The sequence below is a fragment of the Podarcis cretensis genome (genome assembly GCF_951804945.1).
Source record: "Podarcis cretensis genome assembly, chromosome: 1".
Lineage (NCBI taxonomy): Eukaryota > Metazoa > Chordata > Lepidosauria > Squamata > Lacertidae > Podarcis > Podarcis cretensis.
The window spans coordinates 102,395,422-102,415,990 of record NC_137170.1 but is presented as its reverse complement, the minus strand read 5'-3'; the positions used below and the strand labels follow the sequence as shown (position 1 = coordinate 102,415,990).

The following is a 20,569-nucleotide window of genomic DNA, read 5'->3' as shown; positions in this document are numbered from 1 at the left end:
GTACACTGAAAATGTTGTAAGAATACCCATGTAAATTAAGTATTGGCAGAGAGCTGTCTTATACAAATACATCCATTCAGAACTGGCTATAGCCTCATGGCTGAATTCAAACACAAACCCAGATAATTTTTATGAATATCCAGTAAGCGTTCAGAAAAAAACGTATTAAAAAGGACTAAAGGATCACCAGCTATCTAGATACCATGTCACCAAGACTTACCAGAACTGTGCTCTCCACCTTTCCTTTGTCTTCACACTCAACTCATTTTGCCATATTTCTCTCATACAAAATGTATACTTTATAGATTATAGTTCCCCATATGCAGCATATTGGGGGAGGGGGAACCCCTGAAGTACAAGATTAATGCAAAGTTTGTTACAGTGGGATAAAGTGAGTTTGGTGCAATATACACTGATGGTTGATGTACAAAATGTTGGTCTCTTGCTGCTCCTTACATATTCAGACAGCATAATGTCTAAATATTTTTCAGATGGCCCAGTGATTAGACGGATATGGTGGTGGATTACAGTGACAGTTTACTAAGCAGCATACATTTGCCTCAATCATACCACATCTGGTGCACTTACAAGATAAGCCCATGATTCTACACTGAATTAGGAGTCAAGCCCCACTTGCTTAATGGAAGTGTTTTACAATCACTGAGCACGTTGAAGAACAAAACAGTATGATGCCTCAGCATTCCAGAAGATTGGCATTCTTTTAAAACCAATGTCAGAGGTACGATGTCAACACATATACCTTGATGACCACAAGAGCCCAAATAGATATAGATCAGGATCCCCCTGGATCTGTTCTTCTAAAGCAGCAGGCTTCTGGGCCATTATTTTGCCTGGGTATCCAGGGGAGCTGTAAATCTTTCATAAACGGCTATAAGTGAGCAAAGCAACTCAGCAGAAGGTTTGTGAGAAACGCTAAATACATTTAAACAAAAGTTGAGATGTCTAAAACTTAAGTCATTTGTGAATTCTTAAATTCTACTTAGATGTTTATGAATACAATTTCAGCGCAAATTAAAATTCCCTTTAATAGAAATTGTGCTTAAAATCCAATGCAGGTTATATCCACAAAGTTGTATATAGTGCCTTATTCCACACAGTGACATTAGACAAAGATTAGGTTTGCAGCTGTCTTTCTGTTTCGCCTGTCAGAAGTAAACCAGAATTATCTAAATGAAGAAAGTATCTAGAATGCTAAAGACTAACCCTATTAAAATACATAAAGCATATTAATTTATGGAGCCCAAATAAGTAGAAATAATGAGTTTTAATAAAAAGTGTATCTATTGTAAATAACTATCCAAGCAAAATTAATCTTTTGGGGCAAATGGGTGGAATACATATAGCCCAGCCCAAGAGAAACAAACAAACAAACAAAAATTGCTCAGAAGCATTGATGCATCTTAGTAAGAGATTAAAAAGTATAGCTGCACCGTCAGTAAGATCAGGAAAGTGCTGCAGTGTTTGTTCTTTGCTTTACAGATGCCATTGCAGATCCCAGGATTTCAATAAATCTGTGCACGTCATGGAAAGAATTGTAGAGAGGAACTGGGGCAACACGGAGAGCATTGGGTTCCCGAATGTCACACTGCAAAACAGCCAATAAACATCTAGCAAATTAATATAGCTTCATATTTGTTTGCCAAACTCCAAAAGCAGCAAAGCTAACATAAAGTTTGTGCTCCTGTTATAATGCTGGCCAAATGCAATGCTTTCTCCCATTTCTGGCCCATATAAACTGAGAATAGAGGGGAAAGATGGAGAGCTAGGGTTCTTGGTATTGATTTTTCCATGGTATATTTTACAGTGCAATTCTATATATGTTTACTCAAAGAAGTAAGCCTCATGTTTAATGTGGCTTGCTGCTATGTAACTAAGTGTAGGGTTGGGATGTTAAAATCACAATAAGCCTTTTTTTAGAAGGGAAGGTAGATACTAATTCATGTTTTGCCATTCCAAGCTGAAAAATCAGGGGGATAAGGGGAAGAGAAATTAATACAAATGAGTTATTATGTGATATTTGGAAACTAGTTGCTATATGCATCAGAATGTTTTCAGAGACCTCTGAGCTCTGGCATAGTCACACCCTATATGCCAGAGGACAAGGACCAATGCAGAAATAAAGGAATAAGAAATCCCATTGCTTTAGGAGCCCAGATTGTCATTTCCTACACAGGGAAGGTGCAGGAAACTAATAGTCATGTGTCTAATCAGTTAATACTGAATTTCAGGATTGGTTTCTTAAAAGAAAAGGGAATTGTGGTGGTGGTCCCCAAAGACCTGCTGTTCTAGAATGTTGGTGCTCTGGGATTCTGAGAATTCTTGTGAGGAAAAGGGATTGTGGGTGGGAAATAAGTGTCAGTGGAGAGCAAGAATGATAAAGTAGGTCAGGTCAGGGAAGCTGCCTCTGACTTTGTGTATTACATTATCTTACAAATAAGTAATAGCTGAGAGACTGTCATGGCAGCATATTATTGAAACACATAGGCACATACCGCCCTTTCAAATGATATGTTAAGAAGCCATTTCTAGTAGATTGTAAAAACATCTCACTTTTGTTTTGTCAGTGGCTAGAAAGCGGGGCCCCCTCTTTCCTGGGCAGACGCCTTCAGAGTTTAGTTTCCCCTTCCATAGCACACAACTCCTCTTAATCTTAATGCTGTGGATTTGCTTCAGATCCTTTTCTACAACTAGTCCCTTCTTGCCTCAGTTTTCCATTTCCTCTGTCTTCTACTCTCAACTCCTTTTGAACTACACTCTCTTCTAACTATTCAGCCCATTACTCACTCTTCTGCATTCTACCTTCAGCCTCTTCACCTCTACAGTTCCTGTTTGGGACCTCTCCCCAGTCTTTTAATCTATTCCTGTGCAAGATTTTAATCCTAGCCCAACTGGCAACTTTCTGTTCTCTTCCAGAAGCTGTAAACTGTTTAGTTCTGTGAGCGTTCCAGGCCATCACACCATCTCAGTTAATCAGTGCCACTACTGTAAGTCCAATACAATATAAAAAAGGTAAAGGTACCCCTGCCCGTACGGGCCAGTCTTGACAGACTCTGGGGTTGTGCGCCCATCTCACTTAAGAGGCCAGGGGCCAGCGCTGTCCGGAGACACTTCCGGGTCACGTGGCCAGCGTGACATCGCTGCTCTGGCGAGCCAGAGCCGCACACGGAAACGCCGTTTACCTTCCCGCTGGTAAGCGGTCCCTATTTATCTACTTGCACCCGGAGGTGCTTTCGAACTGCTAGGTTGGCAGGCGCTGGGACCGAGCAGCGGGAGCGCACCCCGCCGCAGGGATTCGAACCGCCGACCTTTCGATCGGCAAGCCCTAGGCGCTGAGGCTTTAACCCACAGCGCCACCTGCGTCCCTACCCAATACAATATAGACAGCTTCAAAAGTGATTTGAATTAAGCCTTAAAATGCTCAAGATAGTCAAGTGATACCTTTTCTTGCATGCATGCATTTATTTTTGCTGGGGAAGTCTACAATAAAGGTATCACCTTATATATTTTATTTTGTTTGTCCCCCAGGGCAAACATAATAACACCACTATAAACCAATTAAATGTGTTTTGAAGAACCATATCAGTATTCTGATTCCCCCTCTTCCTTCTGACCTAAGCATCGGTGAATAGAAGCAATTCTAGAATTATCACAGAGCCCATTATCTTTGTTAAATAAAGCAATGTGAAGCCTTGGTTACTTACAGCGACACCTCTTTTTTCCAACTCTTTAAAAATATCCTTAATTGGAACTGAGAAGACCAGTGTGAGCTGGCATCCTCTTTCTTCAATTTGGGAAGGTGTGATTATTCTTACAAAGGGCTGCTCAGGGTCATTTGTATCTTCACTATAGTAATGCTTTATCAAATATTCCAAGTAACCAGTCAGAAGAATGGATTTCCTTCTCAGGAGTTTCATTGTAGTTTGACCAAATACCTATATTTAAAATAAAAACAGACAACTACATCATTGCAGCAAAACAAAGAAAGCCCAGACAAATATAAACTGCACCCTTCTCTACAAAGCCTATATCCTATGATCTACTTTAGTTTTGCAAAAAGTGACTTTTGAGTATTGTAAGATAAAAACTTAGTACCAGAAATAAAGCCAGTCATTTTAATGAAAGTAGATATATCTGCACCTGAGTGCACAAGAGCACTCATATGGTTGGGAAGAACATTTGTGAACATAAATGTATGAATGCTATCATGAGTTTCATTCTCAAGCTGTCCACAATATGCAGATGCTGTGCTCAGGAGAAAAATGTTTTCTCTCAGTAATCCTTATAAGAGCAATGCAAACTAGGTCAGAAATGTTATCCTCATAGTACAGCTATATTTAAAGTCCCTTCTTCTGGTCCCCTTTTTGGCTGATGCGAGATGGGTAATGACTGGTAATAGCGGCTTCTTGGTGGTGCTATCCTAGGGAGATTTTCCTGGTTCTAAGTCTGTTCAATTTTTTGGCACCAACTAAAGATCTTTTCCTTAACATCTAATGAAATTGTTGTTTCAATCTGATTGCTGTAGTTCCAAGGAAGAACAGACTCGTCCCTAGAAAGGAACGACTAGGGATGGGAGAATCTTTCAGTTTATGTTCTTCTCTGTTTCTTATTTTTCCAATCTTAAATTCATTTCTACACATTCTCACATCACTCTGAATTTTTTCTTTAAATGTCATGAAAATTCACCAGAATTGTAGTGTGAATTTCTACCTAATATACTCAATGTAAGCAATCCTGCCTAATATAAACATCTTCCAAAGCAGTTTCCCCTAATCTAACACATTTTCTCTTATTTTTGCTAAAGTTTACATTTTTATGCACACTTGACTCTAGTACATGCATTTTTTTTGCATATACATTCCTTAGCTGAAGAACTGTGCTGAAAAATTTGGAGAAGAGTGAATTTCAAGGATGGCCGTGTTCCAGTTTGAATATTGTTTCGGAAAGCAGTTAGGCAGGTTTGCCTTTAAATGTGAACTGAGCTGAATTTCTCCCTCTTCCCTAGGAACAGCATAAGGCGATTGTTTTTTGGAACTTGTACCCTACACTGCTTGGAGGGTGGCCTTGAGAATAAGAATGCCACCAGTTTAATGGCACTGAGACTTGGGGATGCACAAGGGGGTAAAAATATTGTGTGCCTTTATGTAGAAGCTGCCTACGGTTGCAGAAACTTAGGGTTTCTTCCTGCAAGATTAGGCCATATAAAGTCTATTCACTTGTGACTTTGCAAGGGGTGTGGGAATGCTGCCAGGAATAATGTCCCCACAACAAACATTCTCCCCTCGCAAAAGGCAAGAGATTGTCCTTGCTGTGCATTTACACTTACATTGCTTAGTATTTTCTTTAGAAGCTGTACCCTCTGTTTAATGCATCCCAGAGCAAGATGGGAAACAATTTTGCAAGCCATCTCTTGCCAGATACACATTCTATTTCACTGTACTACAGCAATTAGCACAAGGGAATCCTGACTGTGCCAAAAGAGGAACACAGGCGCAAAAAGGCAAGTCCATAGAAACTGATGAGCTCTCATTGCCTTTGACCCCCTGCCGTGGGCTAAATGGCTGCTCCCCCTCCCCCTTATGAACAGCACCATCTGGGTCAGAGCGGAGAAGCATCTCTAAGGTCACATAAAGTTTACAAAAATACAAGAGATGTTTAAGGACAAACAAAATGAATTGCCAAACAGAAGAAAAAGTATTGCCGTGCCCCTTTGCAATTTTTCAGAGCAGGAAAAGCAAACAGTAAAATTACTGATAATTCTCTGGCTTTATTTATTTAGGACTGATGATAGCATTTAGAAAATTATTTTTTCCCCAGATGGATTCAGAATGTCCCTAACAGACAACTAAAGGCTGCAATGAATACAAGTACGTTTTAAAAACTTTGAATGTTGCAGGTTACAGAAAGTTATAAAATATTATTTTTCATTCAAATATGCATGCACTAAATTAGCATCTGACAGAAATCAGCATGTAAGTGGCATTATGAGTCAACATCATTATATAATCCCATCCTGAAGATTGCTGATGGTTTTCTACAAACAAGTCAATTCCAGGAATCATCACAGAACACTAGACATTCTGTGCATGGAAATGACAATTGATAGAAGTCTCTCTTTTAAGCTCTGAGAAAATATTTTCCCCCTTAGGAACTCACATATGAGAAGGAAGTTAGGACAGTAATGATTTCCTATCTCAAATATTGTTCCAAGATACATTATCTATTTCCATTGTATCTGTATTGGACGCGCACTTTACTTCCTTGTAGAAACCTTGCAGATTCACTAGCGAAACTTTTATAACACATTTAAATTTCGCATCTACCTTCATTTTGTTCTCCTGTGCATCAACTGATAAATCAAGCAAGGGAGCCATAAGATCTTATTCTACTGCTAAGCAATGAACAGAAAAAATATAAAGGTATCTTGAAATGCAAGTGAAAATGACCCTGGAAATTTTATGAGATGAAGCAGTCTTTGTAGCCATTATAAGAATGGGGGAAATGACCTAGTGACTTGGCACTATGTGTCTAGTAGTGTAAAACATTCAAAATTAAGTGATGTTAAGGAAGAGCAGATGGTTGTGATCCAAGATATGGCTAGTTCAAATTAATATTTGTAAGTCAGGCTGAGATGAATATTTTGAATTCCCATTCACAGCTGTGAAAGTTGGGACTGTTTTGGCTATTTTCCTCCATTGGGCATAAAATAACTATTTTCAGGAGAAAGGGACTTACTGTGAAAAGTGATGTTGGCAGCACCCCCACCCTCTCCACACAATTTCTTAACTTTAAACATACTGTACTTTTGTTGCCACTGAAAGCAATGACAATCCAGACAGCACATTCCTTGCCTGGGACAATGTACTAGGATACTGTTGGGGGAGAGGGGATGGTGACATCTACTACTGGCAGCAGCAGCAAAATTATTTTATAAAGCAAGAAGAGGGGAAGGGGCACTGCTACTACTTTCCCTAGAAAATCCCAATGCACCAATCCCCCCCTTACTTCTGTATTTTCTTCTTTCTCTTTGCCCACAGCGCCACCCTATTTTCACTGGGGAAACATCCTTAAGGGACTTTCAGCTCACCAGTAGCTGTATACGACACCTATCTGACCTCTTGATTTCTTGCCAAAAAAATAAAAATCCACATGTGAACACACAAGTGCTGCTTTAGTATGTGACAACTAGCTGAAGACAGGTTCATTATTTTAAAAAAAGAATTCATGGTGCTAGAACATACTTCAGCTTTGTTTTAAAATTAATGCCTGTCTCTAGCATTCCATCAAGATGCTAGTTCTGCTTTCTCCTCCTCCAAGCAAGTTATGTGGCACAAAATTATTATTATTATTATTATTATTATTATTATTATTACCCTGACCATATGGCTGGGTTTCTCCAGCCACTCTGGGGAATGGAAGGAGTGGCATTTTGTTTGAAACCATGGTAGAGGCAGCAACCAGGCAAGAATTCCAGTGTTCTCTTCACTGGTATGCTACAAGCAGATGTTAAGGCTGGCAGTATATTCATAGTAGTGAGATCATCCTTTTTATATTACATTAGTCTTCAACCAGACTTTTTGTTTAACTGCTGTATAGAATGCAATGTAGGTTAATACTACACAAATTGCTTCATTTGTTTGTACTTGATCTGTCATGAAAATGTAATTGCTCACCTCTAAACTAGCATGGAGGGCGCACACCAATAAAATCGAAGGGTTTGATAGTCGAAATCCATTGATGCCAGGGCTCAGTTGCAATTCTGCAAGATGAACACATTCTATTAGATCCCTAGCTTTTGTTTGTTCCCAGAACCAAGAACCAATCACTCACAGGGTTTCCATCTTGTCAGAAAGTACTTTTGGTTTTGTTCGCCCTCATCCAGTGTACCAAGGCATACAGGCATCATACATACAATGCATACAGCGTTGGTTAGGACCTGCATGCCCCCCTCCCCCCAAAAAAATTAGAGAAATATAGCTAAGCATTATCAACTTCACATATTGATGACACCAGGTTCCAAATCTCTACATAACTGCTCCCAACAGCTTCATATTGGAAGTTAAACTAGCTTTGGCAATGAAATGGTTCCCTATGGCAGAACTCCAGGGATTCATGGTATAATCACCTTATGCTCTCTGGATCCTGCCATAGGTAGGAGCAGAACCGTTGCAAAACAGAGCCTTCTCAACTCTTTCCCACAGAGACAGCCTAATAAAACACCATAGTTCATTATATCAAAACCAGCCAAAATATTGAGTGGAAGCCACAGGGTTGCAGTCCTACCCCTCTCTCCATAAAGGTCAATGGGGCAACAGATTATGATTCGGTCCGTGAAATGGGCCTGAACCTATCCTGGGAAGGATAAAGAGAATCAGTATCTTCCAAGAGTTGCTGCAGCTGAAGCACCTTCCTCAAAAAAAAAAAGTATTAGCAATCAGGTGGTAGCTGTCAAAAGCCTTTGAGTCCAACATCGGTTTTTAAGGAGTAGATGCAATACCATCTTCTTCTTCACGGCAGTATATCCTTTTCCTTCACACAGTAAGACATTCACCACACCCTAGACCCACCTGACCACACCCAGCTCGCCTTTATTAGGCAAAGTGAGCAAATCAAGAAGGCTGACAGCTGCAACCACCTTGTTCACATTTTCAGGCCTCAAAAAATGAAACTGATCCCATAAAATGTGACCAGGTGGTGTGCTGGACACTTCATTTGTACCTGCCACAACCAGAACATTCAAGTTTTTGTGAAGACTAATACTTTTATAATTCAAGTGCTTAGCAAACATGTCACAGCAATCTTCAGGGGGCGCCAACATCCCATTTATCAGGAGAGATGTTAACAAACCTCTCACCACTCAGAAAAACTCTGCTGGACAGCTACTTGAGAGTGCAATAGAAGCGGCAAAAGCAGCTTTCTTTGCCATCCCTGTTGCCGTGAAACAGGCAGAAGTTTATGCTCTAGTACATGTTAAGTCGTTGGAAATAATATATATATCTGACATGTTCTTGGCCTTCTCTATTTCTGGCCCAGGGATTTGTGGGACAAGGAATAATTGTTACTCACTATTACAAAAGCCTTTCAGCTCAGCAAATCACAACATAGCAAAATGATATAGCATCTTAAAAACATTTTAATATTGAGTCACCAGGCTGTAAAGTACAGCAACTCAAAAAATGACATAAAACTTCGCTCTGCAAAGGCCTGTTAAATCAGAAGTAGGAATGTGGCCTTCTTGGTCATTGTTTGTTCTTCCTTTTATGGTTGGGGGGAAAGAATCTGATTATACAATCTAAATAAACCATAAAATAAATCCTTACATAAAACCGAATATGAAATATACATACTGTTTTCCATGAGAAACCGGGTTTTGAAGTCATGACCCCACCATCCTACCAGCCTAAAAAGAATAGGGGTAATAGCACAGTTGGTGACACAATAAAAATATTGCTGAATGAACAATATGACCAGAGTCAACAGACACAGAAATGTACAGATGCTGATGAAGTTCTCTAGAGTCTGGCCTGGATGAGAGCTTCAGGGCCTTGAAAAGCTCAGCTCAATGAAGATACAAGCATTGCAAATTCATCCCCCCCCCCCCCTGTTCAGAATAAAATCCAAGCTGGAGGAGCATTCCTGACTAATGCTAGCCCATCTGTTGCTCCCACACACAGACACACACCACCCAAACTCCTGAGATGACAGCTCTGTGAGGTCCGGACAAGTTTCCACTAGGACCTCATCCCGCGACAGGAAGCATTTGCAACCAGAAATCATGGAGGCTCAATAATTAACAGCCGTAAATGGCAAATTTCTGTCCAGACTTCTGCTGGCTGTGCAAAGCTGTCTGAGGCAGCCAAGGGATACGGGAGGCCTGCAAATGATGAGGCAGCATATACAAAGATGGTTGAGAGGGAAGCCCCTTCCCACAGTGAACCCTCTTGGTCCACGGAACCTCTGCAGGGGGTGGACTTTCCAACCCAACTGGAGGATTTCAAGGCTGTAGCTCGTTTGTCTCAAATGCTTTATGTACAACCAGGAGAGAGCTCTCCTGACCACACAAGTTTGGGAGCAATTTCTGGCCATTTCTACAGGTGAGAAGGCCCTCAGAAGGTGCAGTGAAGTGACGTGAATCAATTAATGATATCAGTACAACACAAGAGCCAGTCATGTTGTGCTGCAATGACAGACACTGTATTCCATCCTGAGAATATATTCTAAGCAACTCATGAGTTGCAGTGGTTAGTCACAATGTGTGCCAGTGACTATTAGACTAAACTGTACCAAATAACATGTTGATTTTCTAAAACTTGTGAATAGTAATTTGGGGGGATAATAGATTCTTTACAATCCTCTCTAATCTATAATGGAATGTCATTATAGACAACAAAGTTGAGAAACATCACACTACTGCTTAGTATTATTATGGCCATTCAAATTTCTATTGAAACCACTAACAAAATAATAGCTTTTGGTTATGACACAACACGGAATTGTCAAAATAAATATATAAAGCATCGTAAAATTAATGCCTGAGAGATTTTGTTCATGATGCTTTGAATCACATATGAAAACATCAGCAACCGTTTTACAGTTTCAAGCTACATTTTATATTTTACCATAAAACACAATGTTAGTACATATTCATGTTATTGCAACATCCCAACTAATTCAATTTTGCAGGTCTTGCATCATTTTAATAGGGTTGGTACAGCAAAAAAACAAAAACTAACTCAATGATCTTGATGCTTCACAGAATGACGTTCTAAACTAAAGTCAAAAACACCAGAGCAAATTAACACTCTCTCAGAATGTCTACATGGACAATAGTAGCCTAACCATATGACAAATAAGATTCAAATCTTGGGTGCTGACCATGTTGAGGTCACTAAACAACCCTAATTTTTCCTGTGGTGGTAGCTCTCCTGAGAGGGGAAATGGGACGAAATGATGTTAATGAAGGCCTTTTAGGGTCTCTGAACAACCTTTTCATAAAATTCCAAAGACTGATTAGTAGCCTTCAAATGGGCTTCAAATCTCTCTGCTGTACAATCAGCAAAATGACCATCCAGCATGCACTGTGAATAAAAATGACATTTCTCATCTTCCACTACAAAAATACAAGGAAGGGGAAAACAGAAAGAGAGCACAATATATTGAGAGGGTGGAAATGAGGAAGTGCAAAATGCAGATGGGATGGGAAGAAAAATGGCAAGTAATAAAACCTGGGTGTTCATCAAATACACCAACAAAGCTAGCCTTTTATTCTGCTAATGCAGATTCAGGTATCAAGTCATAAAGTGTTCAATAGCAAAATGTCAACAAAAAAGATGGTGAACCAACATAAAGATTTCAGATAACTGAAAAATCTATTTTAACTCCCCAATTATTTCTGAAGGCTAATTTAGTCACTGCCTTGTGTACGAGATTTTTCAATTATCTGAAACTATGCATTATCCTTAGTGCTATGAAGTACCATTTCTTTGAAATGTCAGGAGATGACAGCAAGACAGGACAGGTGGTATTGGGCAGAGGTCATTTGCAGGGGGACAACTGAGTGCTGAGACTGCTGCCTACACCTCCTGCCTTCTTCCATGAGCAAGCAAGCTTTCCCCAGAAAGGCAATATAACAGTTGGTTTGTTCCACACATTTTCTCATTAAGAAGGCAACATGTGAATGCATTCTGTAACCCTTGTGATAACCACTCAAAAGTAGTCCATAAGCATTTTTGAGGATAGTGGATACAATAAAAATAAAATAAAGAGCAATTAAATCTCCAAAATGGAGATGTTAGGTTTCAGCGGTGAGCTTCTTGTTCTTTGTGTTCCCTCCGCCCCCCCCCCCCATCCTCTACCTTATCACATGAACTGTTTCTTTAGAATCCCATAGACATAGCTCAGGTTATAGTTGCACTTAATTCTCAGTTGTTCTTAGTTGTACATTTGGGGGCATTCTACCTCCCGACTAATGACCTCCATAAACATTTATGACCTGAGAAGGGGCTGCAAATTGAAACTCTAAAGGATTATTGATTCTGGAAAGGGTGAGGGCAAACATAAAATTAGGGCTGACAAATTTCTGCAAGATATTAGCCTGTGATGATTTGAAATAGCTAAGGTCTTAAGACCTGACTATAATGGCTTTACAAATACATGTTTTTAAAAATAAAATATAGTAAAACTGAATGATAAGATGCTAAAGTAAAATTTATTGAGGAGCAAATATTTGGAATGCAAAATGAGTATTTATAATCCATTAACTATTTAGAATATCCTCAGTCTCTAGACACCACAAACATGCTTAACATAAATGGCTTCTTCATTTTAGAGTTTGAATAACCATTTTGCAACAACTTATACTTGGTGGTCCCCCGGGCTTTGTGTCTTGATGTGATGCTACCCAAAAGGCAATTGATAGCTGGGGGCAGTAAAGACATGGGCTGGTTCTGTGCCCATAGTTGCCTTTGACTGGACTTGACTGTCCAGGGGTCCTTTACCTTTTACCTTTGCCTCTGTGCCTTAGAAGCCAACACATGCAGTGACCACTTTACTGACTGATTGACTGGGATTCCAATGGCCATGGACCCCTATGTGAATACATATGGTGCCCTATATACTCTTGCAACACACTAAGAGCCTTTTAAATCTACTGTACATTGTTTTAATGCTGTATTTTGTGTGTGTGTGTGTGTGTGTTTTAATTTTTGCTGGTTTCCATTTTTTGTTTGGTTTAATTGTAACTTTCTGTAAGCCGCCCTGGGAACCTGTTGGATGGACAGGAGCCAAATTAAATAAAGAAGCAAAACTAAACTGGAGTAATAGTGCACAGCTACAGCAGGTAATAATAGATGGAGTTGTTGCCCAATTTCAAGGTGGTAATGTCATATGATTAGAAATTAAAAGCATATTTCAGCAGCGTCTGGTTTTTAACCTACACAGCAAGCTCCCGTTTTGCTAGTCAAAGGCAGCAAGACAGAAAATTTCTGGAGAGCAAGAATTATGCCCGAAAGGATCATAATTTGCCCCCATTGCTTTCAAGCATGGTTACGCTAGGGAGCAATCCCATCAGTAAAAGTTTTGTGTGTTTTTATCTAGCTCAGATTTCCTTTCACATCTGTGTGCTTATAGTGAAGCACTGGGCATTCAAAACTTGAGTTGTTTCGTTTGTAGTTGCATTAATGATGCAAGAGCGTGGGATATAATGATTGCTATGTATATGCGGTGTAGACATCAAAGAAGATCCAGTTTAAAGAACGTAAGGGTGGGGGGAATCCTTTGACCTTTGCTTCTGAATAACAGATGAGCATGCTGCTCATTTATAATTTATAACCCGGAGGATCACAAGGTTCATTTGTGTTCTAGGGAGGGAAGGATCCCATCCACACCGACTACTGATTTATATTTTATTTTTTTAAAAAAAGAATGAACAAAATTGGGCTTGTATTTATGTGGCTTGAATAGGCAAACCTTCCTGACCAAGGGGACAGTCTGTGCATTCCCCACACACCGTCAACAAGACAGAGAAGCAAATGAATGGCAGCAGGTGAAACACCCTATAAAAAGGGCAACTTTTCTATAGCGCTGTAGTTCATAAACATTCTCATCATGAGCTTTCTCTGCTCCATCACACTTGTCTTTTTCCTGCTCAGCTTCGAAAGAGGCACCCTCAGAATTTATGATCACCACTTATAAAAGTGCAGTCAATGTCTGCAAAGCTTACAAGGGCAGGCTTTGCAGAGCAGAAATGGGCATAGACAGTCATGTAGCACTCTGGACTCATACACACTTCCATTTGTCCCACAATGTCTAGACATGGGTCTGAGAGGTTCTTCTTTTACCTTGCCAGTTTCCTCGGGAAAACCCAGTTTACTGCTGAATCAGAACAAACGTCAACTGAGTCTTCTACCGATTGACGTTTGTTCTGATTCAGCAATAAACTGTGGGTTGCCCCAGGGAAAGTGGCAAGACAGAAGAAAAACCTCTTGGATCCATGCCTAAAAATCATGGGAGGAATGGAAGAAATAGCGGGACAAAGGAAGTGGAGCTGAACTATGCTGAAACACTGTTGCACCTGGAAAGAGGCATATCTATTTTTCCTCCCCTTTCCAACACACATTTTGTCACTCTTCCAGAGTTTTAACCTACATCGCATGGCTTTCTAAGGAACAAGCCACATGAGATTCGTAAAATACATAGTTTAAAACTGAAAAGCCAAATAAAAACAATGATATACTACTACACTGTTATACTACTTGTGTTTAAGGAAGATCTGCAGGGGTGGAGGTGGTCAAAATTAATTTCAAACTGCTATATGTTGAGGGTCTTTTGTGTTAAACTTTTATTGCATGTCTAATTATCAATTGTGTTTAATCTACATACTATACATCCTTGCAGCTCATTATTAGCAGATTTCTCTCTTAGAATGCTGTAGCTATCCTATAGTTCTATGAAAATGTTGTAAAAAAAATCAAGAGTTAACAATAGTCATTAGAAGCAAAACAATTTTTTCCTATTTAGCCTTTAGTGCAGCCCAGGAACAAAATTTAATGAGAGAAAAATAATGTTTGTTTTTTAAAAACAAAACAAAACAAAACCCGGTGACTGGCATAACTATCTTGACTTGGTTGTGGCATGTAAAATGCCACAATTTGGAATAATTGTTCTACCCAAGAAGTAACTGGATGTCCTTTCTGATTGCAGCTTTTGTTTTCACATTCAGTAGAGAGTTTAATTTAATGGTTGTAGCAAATGCACTCTGTGCATGAAAAACGCATTGGCTCTTTGGTCAACCAAGTGCAAGGTGATTTGCTGCTGATGGGGATTTGAAAACAGAGGGTGCAGATGTCCTCTTTAAAGATATATTTTTTTCCTTGTTAGTCTTTTAGATTCAGTTCAACTGGGAATACACCAATCTCTGAGCATGTCCCTCCATATTACCCCTCCAGGTCAAAACAAAGGGAGATTGAGTTCACTTTTATAACAAGATACAAGTTTTCTGTGCTCAGAGTATGTGAAAGAGAAATAGCCATTATACTGGGAATCCAATCAGGGCTTGTTGAATTCATACAGAACTCCTCTGGAAGCCTCTAAGGCTTTTGTGATGAGGAAAGGTAATTTCATTCACAGAGAGCAGGCAGAGAAAAAGTATGAGGAAGCTGCAAAAAGAATTGAAGTCTAAATTACATCCTAAGAAAATATCTTACCCAGACCAACCCCTCTAAGGCTAATGAAGTTGAATTAAAAGTGTTAAATCGGCTTATGATCAACTGTTACTGCAGAGTGTACATATATCACTTTTATTTAACTACATCTACAGAGAAGAAAGGGGGGGGGGCAGGAGAGAATACAGCCAGAAATACTTTGGAACTGCTATTGAGAGTATCAATTCCCTGCTTTCCTTCAGAAATTAAAAATCAACCTGGGAGACAATTTATTCCTACAGATTATTAATGAAGTACGCAGTAATTATTCTAAAAGTATTGGGGGAAAACCAATACCATAATAGTGAAAAATTATAAGACAGTGCCTTGCTGCTTTAAAAAGCCTATGAAAATGTGATAAAACTTTCTAGAGTGCCTCAAAAAGATTAAAGATAACACATGTGCTCTTTCAGAGATGCAACTTCTTCCTTAACGTTGTTAGTTGCTTTTGACTCTCATGATAGTTTGTAAATCACTTTGTCTTTCTTTAGCACCATGAATTAATTCACAAAGACTATGTAACTATGCAGAATCCTCGTAATGCATCCATCGAAATAAGCAATACTAAAGGGCCCTACATTTCTGAACAGAGAAAATGATATATATTTGCTTTATTAGACAGAAATTAAAGAATATATTAACTGGGTCAAGAATTGCAAGTAGCATTTTGCATTGCCTTCTAAGCTGAATATACTGTACATCTCAGAAATCAATATAAAGCAGTGATGCAAAATTATATTCAATTAAAAATACTTTGCAGTGCTAATAATGCAATAATAATCATTTCCCCCAGTAAGGTTTAGGGATAGCCAAATAGAAAAATTTTAATGCACACGTCTTTCACTATGTTAAAAGAGCTAGAATCAAATATAGAAAAGCACCCAAGAATGAATTCTCCTTATTACAAGGTGATCTTTTCTGTTTACCTTGTGACAAGGATCATGCATATATTAAGCTTGCTTATTGTCCCACATTATACAGAACCGTACAATAATACAAGCCAATATACTTATTATGGCTTGGTTTTTGTATCAGTCACATGCTGAATATTTAAGGTTGCCCAGTTTTTGCTATACATATAACTTTGTAAATGATTACACTTCTTGTGTTGTGTAAAATAAACCGAACGAAATAGCTCTTTTCTTTTTTGAAATTTGTACTCCTTACTAGCTCCAGATGTTTGCAGAACTTTAGATTATCCTTATTCAATTCTCTTGAGTTTTGGGCTTCCTTGACAACCTCTTTCTGTCAAATTCCCAAGACAGGTAGGTGTGATCTTTGACTTCTTTGAGAAGAGGAGTGAGTGTTGGGTGGATATACAGAACAGAAACTGACAAAAGGCCTACATATTCAGCACAATATGGTTTCTTAGCTTATGTTAATAGGCAATTGCCTCCAGTATAAAGATGACCTCCCTGATGACTCATAATGTGACTATAGAAACTTATTCAGTCAGCATTCAACATCCTGATGCTTGTGTGTGAAGCTATATTGTGAATCCTCTCTGTATGATGCATCTGCCTCCCCAAAGAGATTGTGATAATTTCCATGTTGATACAAGACTTTTCAAACCTCCCACACAGAAAAAGCCCAAACTCTTACACCGTACACATCCCACCTAGTTTCATCTTAGCTTTGACTAGTTTCCAAAGAGGCAGATGTGGAAGTAGTGCTGCAAAGTACTCTACTCTGCCTGTTCTGTGAAAGGACTTCTAGAAATCTGGATAGCTTAGCTATAGAAAAGTGCCTGAAAGGGAGAAAGGTAAAAAGATAATATAGATCAACTGTGCAACATTCTACATGCTTAGGGGTATACATGTAAGAGCAGGTAATGAAACCTCAATGGAATCCCAATGGAATCCCATAGAAGAAAATAAGCTAGGGGCATTTTTGAATGGGAAAGGCTTAAGGAACTCAATGCTCACCACTTCTACACTCAAGATTGCAGCCTCTTGAGGCTGTTTTTCATCCACAAAACTTTACATGAATGTGTGCATGACATGTAGGTGCCGCACACTTTCTTAATGTTCCCTCTAATATTTTTTTTTTAAAAAATGCCCTTGGATATTTGCCATTCACTTGGAGAATCCAAGAATTAAACCCTGCAGGCCTATTCTGTGTCTAGATTGGCCTAATCAATCACATCTCCCAAGACAATGTCCCATTAAACCTAATTAGCCAAAGCCTTTATTCCTAAACTGCCTCTACTCAGGGGAAGTTTTAACTTTTGGTTTTCAAATGAGCTAGAGGCACTTAAAATGCTCTCCCCTCTTCATTTGGCAGCAAAAATAGCTTATTTTTGAGTACAGTCAAGGGTACTTTAAGAAGTTGGTGTAAAATTTTGATACAGCCCATGAACATTTTAATGTTATCTTGCAACATTATATGAGAAATGGGTAGCTGCTCAGATGAGAAATTCACTTTCTTTCCTTTTGTGCAAAGTCTCAATACAAATGCCGTCTAAACCACCAGCATCTAAATAGTTAGAAACCATTTCCTTTATTAGCTGTGTAAATTACTGTCATTAGAATCCCCTTGCTCTGATTTCACATGACCCTTCTTAAGAAACAATTACAGTCTATCAGTAATAGAAGCAAATCTTTCCAAGGACATCCTCTATATAACCACTAAATTCTTTCATCTCATTCCAATGACAACAACTTTTAGGGATGTTAATCAAAGCTGACTTGGTTACACTCTTGAAATAGAAGCCTTTCAGGTCAATTCATTCATTTATTATCAGAATAAATGTGTGTGTGTGCACAGATGAGATTTCATTGTAAAAGTCATTACACCTCTCCTGTTTCAAATCCCACTTCAAATAAGGCATTTTCCAGAGCACGTGACAGTGATGCCCTGTAATGCTTTTGACACAGCATCATTGAAGCCATGCAGCTGTTTATTTCTCTTTCTAACCCAAGTGCAGGTTAGCCACACATGAAGGAAAAACATACTTATGAACTGTAGTCTGAAGCAGAAGAATGAAAGAATAAAGCACAAGAATGAAAGCAATTCACCTCGTTGACAGCCAAGAAGTCATCTGAATGTATTATAAGCTTTCCTTCAAACCTGGAGCCTGCTGTGCAAGGTATGTCTCTCCCTACCCACCCCACCCCCACTAAACTTTGAATAGCTGTTTATTTCTATCATTTTTTAAAAAGAAGATTGATGCTTTTAAAACATGTTTCTTCTCGGTACATCCCACCAAAATATCGCAGAAAACTCTGTTTTATTTCAAGATTTTTATTTCAAGACCCTACCTGCTGGTAAGCCTGTGATAAGTTTAAGACTTCATAATAAATCCTTTCATTTTAATACTAGGCGGTGTACTGTTTTGCTTTAATCCTCTGCTGAAGCTTATCTATTATTCTCTTGCCTGCTTTACATATATTTATAACCCTTTCATCTTTTTGAATTGTACATTTTGAAAGCATTCAGCTTAGGAAAAGTTGTTCCCACCCCAGAACTCAATTGCTCAGAAAAAAAGACTTTTGTTGTGCTGCCTGAACCACGAAGCTGCAACAGCAAACATGCTACCCCTATCCTGGCTTCAGGACATGCCTTACTTAAGGCAAATTAATGATCATAAATATCCTGCCATGGATACCTACCATAAGCTAAAGACATTAATGATAGCATCGCATGGCAGTAAGTCAGCTGTCCCTCGCTTTGATCAGCCTACGTTTCGGAGATGCTAAAAACATAATGATGCTTGTCTTTTTACTCCACATCCAACCACCAAAATTTACACCTCTGAATTCCCATAGCCCTTGCATTTCTGGCTACTAGTCCATATACCGTATTTTTCACCCTATAGGGCGCACCGGCCCATAGGACGCACCTAGTTTTTTTTTGGGGGGGGGGAATCAAGGGAAAAAATAGGATTCCCACCCCCCGCAGCTCTGGGAGCAGCGGACAGGGAATTCCCCCATCTCATAGAAAAGCCCGCAGAAGCCACGCACCCTTTAAAGAGCACGCAGCTCCTGCAGGCTTTTTGACTCAGCTTGTGGGGCTGGCGGTGGGGGGAAGCACTGCTTTCCCCCACTGCCAGCCTCAAAGCCGGGTCTGGGAGTAGCGCTTAGGTATTGCACGCCTTCCTGCTGCCCCCTCCCGCAGCTTGTGGGGCTGGCAGTGGGGGGAAGTGCTGCTTTCACCCACCACCAGCCTCAAAGCTGGGTCGGGGAGCAGCGCTTAGGCATTGCGCGCCTTCCTGCTGCCCCCTCCCCCAGCTTGTGGGGCTGGCGGTGGGGGGAAGCGCTGCTTTCCCCCACCGCCAGCCTCAAAGCCGGGTCGGGGAGCAGCGCTTAGGCGTTGTGCGCCTTCCTGCTGCCCCCTCCCGCAGCTTGTGGGGCTGGCGGTGGGGGGGAAGCGCTGCTTTCCCACACCGCCAGCCTCAAAGCCGGGTCGGGGAGCAGCGCTAAGGCATTGCGTGCCTTCCTGCTGCCCCCCCCCCCAGCTTGTGTGGCTGGCGGTGGGGGGAAGCGCTGCTTTCTCCCACCACCAGCCTCAAAGAGCAGACTCTCCTGGCTTCAGCAAAAGCAACGCAAAGCCTCCGGAGCACAGGCTTCGGAGGCTTCAAGTTGCTATCGCTGAAGCCAAGGAGCCTGCATTCGCCCCATAGGACACACACACATTTCCCCTTCATTTTTGGAGGGGGAAAAGTGTGTCCTATAGGGCGAAAAATACGGTATCGAAATACTATTTACAATCCCACTGCAGACATCGCAGTAAGATCAACTTTCACAATGCACATAACTCACAGTTCAACACACATTTATGACATGAACAGGGACCATTCTCACATCAGCACATGGTTGCTACAGGGAAATACCTCTCAGCTGCCATAGTCTATGATGAGCTAGTCATATATACCTGCTGTCATGCATAGACGAAAGTTTGTAGATAGCATATACTTTACTACAACAGAATGTGGTAATAGCCACCAATCTTAAAATTGGATTAGATAAATTTTTGGAGGATAAGGCTATCAATGGCTACTACTCATTATGATGACTATATACGCCTTCCAGGATAAGAGGCCTCCGAACAGGAGTTGCTGGGTAGGAGGGTTGGGGAAGCTACAACAACAGCAGAGCTCTATTGCCCCTAAGTCCTGCTTTTCTGCTTCTCAGAGTCATTTACTTTGACATGATGGGAACCTGAACTAGGACTTCAATCTAATCCAGGAGGGCTCTTCTTCAAAGTGTTAACGAGCTGAACTAGAACTTGCAAGTTTAGTTCTTTTGAATTCACCCTATAGAATGTAACACCATGAATGTCTCCCTTGTTCTCTTATAAAGGCAATGGTGTCCAAATGAGAGGTGCTGGAACTGAGTTCTGCTTGCTGTGTC

General features: G+C 40.1%; 1 protein-coding gene across 5 annotated transcripts in view; it reads right to left on the bottom strand.

Moving 5' to 3' along the window:
* Nucleotides 1–1,027: 1,027 nt before the first annotated feature.
* Nucleotides 1,028–20,569, bottom strand: part of KYNU (kynureninase) — a 95,698-nt gene continuing 76,156 nt past the window's right edge. For all 5 annotated transcript variants that reach the window (XM_079994196.1, XM_079994195.1, XM_079994193.1 and 2 more), the window contains 4 exons: nt 9,366–9,418; nt 7,692–7,777; nt 3,723–3,953; nt 1,028–1,606 (listed from right to left, as the gene is read on the bottom strand). In XM_079994196.1, coding sequence (XP_079850322.1) covers nt 1,463–1,606; nt 3,723–3,953; nt 7,692–7,777; nt 9,366–9,418 — 514 coding nt within the window. In that variant the 3' untranslated portion in view covers nt 1,028–1,462. The remainder of the gene's footprint in view (nt 1,607–3,722; nt 3,954–7,691; nt 7,778–9,365; nt 9,419–20,569) is intronic.